We start from the raw sequence: 7,106 nt of genomic DNA, 5'->3' as shown, positions 1-7,106 counted from the left end.
GGAACTCACTCTCTGTATTAGTATTATATTTATATTGTTATCTTGAGTGATGTCCCTTACATGTTGTTATCTATAAATAGTTCTCTCTCGCCACCTGCTTCCCCTCTTCTTTTCCGGTTAACAAATAAAGCTATTTACATGCTCATGGCTTCTGTCTCCGTTGTATTCATAATCTACCTCATCCGGTAATGTTTGTTGAGTTTCGGTAACATTCGTTACTGTAAACTGTAAACCATAGTTTATTTATTGAAACATAAATAAAGTCAAGTACATTACATTAATGGTTTAAAATATTCGACAGAAAATTAGCAAAAATTAGTATGTATAAATATTAATTATAGAGTCATGTCTAGTAATTATTTTTTTAAGAAACACAGAAAAAAAAACACGCAGAAGATTTGCGACGGCTAGATTCTAGATCTAGGCCTAGTAAAAATAAGACGATTAGATTCACTTAAGTTTAAAGTACAAGCACATACACTTCAAATAATTAGAAATACAAAATAATTAGCAAAAAAGTATTTAAAATGCAACTAAAATCAATCTATGCAAGTTTTTAAGCATTATGTATTAAAAATAATTTGGCGCCAAATAAAGTATGGTTTACAGTATTTCCGGCGGTTTCCGGAACGGCGTGACAGGTTACACGTTGTTTTAGTGTTTTTTTGGTTTTTTTTTACTGCTGTACCATTCAGGAATAATAACCGACGCTATATCATATCGTGATATTACCCAAATAACTAGAGTCTTCGAACTTAAAATATTGAGTTTATGACTTTTTTTCAGGCTATCGTTTTTGAGGTAATTTATTGATTTAGGTACGTAAAACGTCCTTTTTTTGGGAAACAAAGGCGGTTACGCATAGTGTTGACCACACTATCCCTCATGTGCCGTGAAACAGATGAACTCTACTTTATCTGCTCCGTGTGCACGCACGAGAAAAGATGATGATGATATTACGAAAATGCATGAAAGAAACTCTACACGCATACCACTTTTACGATTAGACAACATTGGCTTTTTAATTCAATGTTTACTCGAGAATTGATGACGTCATATTATTGTGTGCACTCTCCCGGCTTTCGACTATTTCCTACTATATGCTCCATGTGACGTCACGTTTCGTTTTTCGAATTATTATTTGTTTTTACTTTGCTTATGTTTTCTCTATTGCGTTCCCGACAGATACATAGATAGATAGATAGATACACAGACCGATAGACAAACAGCGAAACTATTGTCATAGATAGTATTAGGCTTATTTAAAAAAAACACGTTTAGGTTATCTTAAGAAGTACCACGCAAAAGCGAAAACGTTTATTTTTTTTAAACAAAGGTATATAATGGTAATCGCAAATAACATTACTTGAACTCAAATAACTATTAACGATTCTTTTTAAAAATAAATAAATTGCAGTCAGACTATGTGGATTTTGAGCTGTGCCGCTGATGGGGCGAACTATGATTTTTGTAGAAAATACTTCGGCCGCGAGTCTTTGACCATCTGGAGAAAATATCAAGAGAATGGTGACTTTGAGCGCTGCAACATGGGTAATAAACATAGCAGTGGCTGAAAAAAATGTTGTTGGAACCCCTGTATTTATATCTATTTAACTGTATATATATATATATATATATATATATATATATATATATATATATATATATATATATATATATATATATATATATATATATATATATATATATATATATATATATATATATATATATATATATATATATACACACACTAGCTGCATCCCGTGCTCCGCCACGGTAAATCTTTTTTAAATGTACCAACTTGGGAACAGAACAAAACTAAATACAACACAAACGAACGCAAAAAAACAATCGAAAAATAAACACAACACTCATAACATAAACACAATTTAAATGCAATCATAAAGGCATATTACTCAAAGTCTAACTCGTAGCGTCAAATCGCACCCTTTCCGAGCGCCGGCGGACGCGTCTGACACAGTGAATGACTATAAAACAGAGGCGTAGCGACCCTTTCCGGCGCCCGGGGACAAGCTTTCGATTTGACCCACCCTCAAACTTACGATTTGCACCCCCTCCCCTCAAAATTTCAAATTTCCATCCCAGCCCCTTAAACTTTCGATTTGCACCCCCCCCCCCTCAAACTTTCGATTCGCACCCCCCCTGCCCTAAAACTTTCGATTTCCACCCCCCCCACCGCAAATTTTTTTCTAACCCACTTTGGCATTCCCTAAGGTCGGCACCCGGGGACATATGCCCTCCCCCCCCCCCCCTCGCTACGCCTCTCCTATAAAACCCCCAGCTTGTCCGCAAACCGAAAGATAGAATAATAATTAGTGAACAATACGTTCAGTGTATACAAAAAATAATAGGCAATATTTAAAATATCCGTGTTTTACCTACCATGTATGATATATCACTTAATCCATTCACGCATTTTTTTCCAGTACTTAAAATTTAAAAAATTTACAATAGAGTTTCATAACTAAAACCATTGCGCACCCAATGAACGCGATGACGCGTCTATAATAGTGCTTAATAGTTATTTAAAAATTATAAGTAGTAAACATTACATTCAGTGAATAAAATAAATAAAAGACAGCCTTTTATCAATCAATGCTAATTATAATATTCCAACAATAATGTACTCTTACACGTCTGCATAATTTGCATTCACATTTTGCTAATTATATTATTCCAACAATTATTCCGTCTTGCAGATTCTGCATTCACTTTTTTAGCGTGAGTTCAATTTATTTTTAAAATACCTCCCTTGGCAAAATTACTAAACAGTTTAATTAGATTTTTCTAACCTACAGTTATTATGTTATTAAAATGTATCCACTTTTTTCTAGGAATATTAACGAAAACGATATTTGACATTGATCCTTTTAATATGTTTTAGCAATGTGCGTGTGTTTAATATTCTCTTTACGTTATGCAAAATTGTACAAACAGTGGAAATTATAAAATAGCTCTATGTCGTTATATAAACAAACCCAACTCTTTTACTTATAATAAGAAACTGCGGTGCACTAAAAGCACAGCATGGTGCGATGTTTACTTTTATAGTTCCAAAATCTATAGCGATGACAGAAGGAAGGACTGACACACTACTTGCCCGCTTATATTATAGACTAGCTGCATCCCGTGCTCCGCCACGGTAAATCTTTTTTAAATGTACCAACTTGGGAACAGAACAAAACTAAACACAACATAAACGAACGCAAAAAAAAAAAAAAACAAACGAAAAAAACAAACATAACACTCATAACATAAACACAATTTAAATGCAATCATAAAGGCATATTGCTCACAGTCTAGCCCGTAGCGCCAAATCGCGCCCTTTCCGAGCAAAGCAAAGATCAAAATTAAAAACGACCCTGTTGTTGGATTTCTGCATGAACACACACATGCATCAGATGTAACACAATGTGACGTTCGACACAATATTAAAAAAGGGCACTGGAAACAGATGAAACACCCCAACAGATTCTTGGTAGAGAGATGCAAAATCTCATTGAAGCAGCGTCTGTGCAGATGGTTCTTATTCAACATCTGCGGCATCATATTCGAAAACAGCGACAAGCTAATCATGTTCAACATCCTCTTCCAACCGATCGCTCTACCATTGAACTGCCGGATGAATGCAAGAAACTCTCTAGTGGTGAGAATTTTCAATTGTCTGATAGTGGTGTTGGCGACAAAAACAGAATTTTAATATTTGGCACTAATGAATCATCCTCTTTATTAGAAAAATCTTTACATTGGTTTATGGATGGAACCTTTAGCGTTGTGCATGAGATATTTTTCCAATTATATACAGTTCATGCCCTCATCAGCGGCGATGTCATTGCATGCCTGTACTGTTTGCTGCCACACAAAACTACTGAAACCTATCGCCGTCTTTTTATGAAATTAAAAGAACAAATGGCGGCCGCCCGGCCTATTTCAGCTATGCTGGATTATGAAAAATCCGCCTTGAATGTTGTTTCTGAATGTTATGAAGGCATACACGCCCAATGCTGTTTTTATCATTTGACCGAAAAGTACAGGCTCTTGGATTTCAAACAAAGTATGTGGATGAAGCAGATTTCGCCGTCATGTTAAGAATGATAGGTGCTTTGGCTTTTGTGCCAATAGCAGATGTTGTAGATGTGTTTGAAGTACTTCGAGAACATACGGAAAATACCAATGAAATGCTACAACTGCTGGATTATTTTGAGGATAATTACATTGGTAGAGTAAGACGTCGAGGCCGAGCTGTTCCCCTTTATAAGCCTCACATTTGGAACATACACCACAGGGTGGAAAATGAGTTACCTCGCACCAACAACAGCGTCGAGGGTTGGCACCGTAAAATGCAAGCTGCAGTTGCTGCTGACCATCCTAATATCTGGCGCTTCATCAATATTCTCAAACGCGAGCAAGGTTTTCACAAAGTGGTCATCGGTCAGCGGCTTAGCGGACATCCAGTAGAACCACCAAGAATTAAATATCGTAACAGCGATTCTCGTATTTTTAAAATCGTTAAGGACTATGCCAACAGAAATCACATGGACTATTTAAGAGGGACAGCTTACAATATTCAAATTTAAATGTCTGTAAGTTTTCATCCATTATCCAATTCAGAAAAGTACAATTTTATGTTGTCTTTTTTTAAATTTTTATTCATCTAGGTTCATTTAGATTTTGTTGTATATATTTTTGAATGTTTGTAAGTTTTCCTTTTGTTTTTCTTTTTTTCAGAAAATAAAAAATTTAAAAATGTATATGTATGTTGCTTATTTTAAACTTTATTCATGTTTGTACATTTACATTTTGTTATATATATATATATATATATATATATATATATATATATATATATATATATATATATATATATATATATATATATATATATATATATATATGGGCACCAAAACCATTTATTTTTTATTCATTTATTTATTTTAACCTGTCTATTTTAATTTAAATTAAATTAATTCCTTACTTAGTAATCAAAACCTGTTTCGTTTGCATGGTATTTCTACTATATCTCTACTCTAAGATACTTTGACACAAAAATAAGGCCCAAACACATTTATTGCTTTTAATAGCTCGTATATCTTGAGATGGGGGGGGGGGGGGTTAATTTGTTGTCAGTCATTTCTCGACCGTTAACCATGTGACGGAGTGGTCTAGCGGTAAAGAGCTGGACTGCTAACCCCTAAGTCTCGATTTCGAATCCGGGTTCAAGTCAGTAGATCGTCTCTGAGTCCACACAACTTTGATGGGTACCTAACTCACGTTAGGGAAAGTAAAGGCGGCTGGACATAGTGCTGACCACACTATCTCTTCATATGCCGAGGTCACAGAAACAAGTGAACTCTACTTCACTTGCCCCATAGACCGTCAGGTTTGAAAAGGGAAACTTTACTTTAACCATATCGTCCTACAATATGGCACGCCGGCCCTTATGGACAGGGAGTCGAGGGGAGTTCCAAAGGTCATTTTTTAGTGGACTTCATAAATGGAAGACTGCTTAGCTTGCACAAACATAATTTTTACCATATACCTATAGGGAAAAATATCGAATTTGGGCATCTCTTCCGGGAAATCGTTGCAGACTGTCCTACAATATACCTACAATTCTTTCTTTAACTAAATGCCGAAAACTAACAACCATGGATATGGTTACTGTAACTTTCACTTTAACAAAACTCATAAGGACACATATTGTGTGAATAACTTTTAAAAACCTTTTGTAGGTTTGAATCCCATTGATAACACGGTGGGGGCCAGATTCCCGAACACACGCCACGTCACGTGCTACAACTTAAGCGGGACTCTAACTCTAAGTTACTCGACCAATGAGCAGCAAACAAGTCATTTAAAAGGTAAAGATTTTAAAGAATTTAATTAAATATTAGCTGTAAAGACTGCAGATTGAAAAACAACAATCCGACAATTGGAAAAAAGATTAAATTAATATCCCAGAATTTGTGGACGCGCACGCACATGCATGCACGGACACGCGCACACACACGCACACACACACACGCACGCACACACACACACACCGAGAATGCTAAACAAAAACTTTGAATAAATTAAACTACATGAAAATAGCACTTTTTCATTTACAAATATCAATGTGCATATTTAGCTGTTTATAACGTTTATTTTTTTTTATTCAAAAGGATACTCGTGGATTCTCGTAGTGCTAGTGATCATCCCATTTTTCTTCACATTCTGATGGTAGGGTTGCTCCTATTTTCTACTGAGTTTGGTTCGAGGGTCATCCTAATTATTTTGAGCTAGTGTTGATCCCATTATTTTCAGAGTACTTTGTCAAATCTGCCAATATATTTGATTTTATTTAATCACGTTTTACTTGCACACTTTACATTTTTCTCTCTCCCGTTGAAATTAAATAAGCTATTAAACAGTGTTGGCCTTACAACCTTTATTGTTTTTTTTCTCACGTAGACTGAAATCTTTTATGTTTTTGTAATTTACTTTTATTATGAAGTTTATTGTTTAAATTACGCTATACAAAGGACAAGCAGGTTCCCAATCTGGGATAAAAAGGTTTAGATGTGTGTAATAGGAAAAATATGGTGGCCGGAAAGAACCGCAACGGAAAAAAGCGCAAAACAAAAAGCGCAACGGAAAAAAGCGCAAACGGAAAAAGCGCAAAGAGAAAAAAGCGCAAACAGAAAAAAGCGCAAACGGAAAAAAGCGCAAAAAGAAAAAAGCGCACACAGAAAAAAGCGCAAACGGAAAAAAGCGCAAACGGAAAAAAGCGCAAACGGAAAAAAGCGCAAAAAGAAAAAAAGCGCATACAGAAAAAAGCGCAAACGGAAAAAAGCGCAAACGGAAAAAAAACGCACACATAATAAAGCGCAACCAGAAAAAAACTTCAAAAAATGTGCAAAAGAGAAATTTAGCACAAAGACCTATATGGACTAGCTGACACATTTATACATGACTGTTAGGGCTGCTGTGAGAGTGTCGTGTTTGATTACGTGATCTACTACCATTTGAAAGCATACCACTACCATGTGCATTTCCATTACCACGATACAGGCGATAATCGCTTAACACAATGCCTATTA

The 7,106-nt window shown here is 35.4% G+C and overlaps 1 protein-coding gene across 1 annotated transcript; it reads left to right on the top strand.

The window, feature by feature from the left end:
• Positions 1-1,424: 1,424 nt before the first annotated feature.
• LOC131928173 (uncharacterized) lies at positions 1,425-6,437 on the top strand (the record flags this gene model as incomplete). The annotated part of the gene is given in 3 exon segments (XM_059284115.1): positions 1,425-1,551; positions 5,757-5,885; positions 6,189-6,437. Coding segments are annotated over 3 exon segments (312 nt in total), but the record flags the coding sequence as incomplete, so codon positions are not given.
• Positions 6,438-7,106: the final 669 nt, after the last annotated feature.

This window comes from Physella acuta, unplaced genomic scaffold (assembly GCF_028476545.2).
Source record: "Physella acuta isolate Inbredline_101_S28 unplaced genomic scaffold, ASM2847654v3 ptg001468l, whole genome shotgun sequence".
Lineage (NCBI taxonomy): Eukaryota > Metazoa > Mollusca > Gastropoda > Physidae > Physella > Physella acuta.
This window is presented reverse-complemented; position numbering and strand designations above follow the sequence as displayed.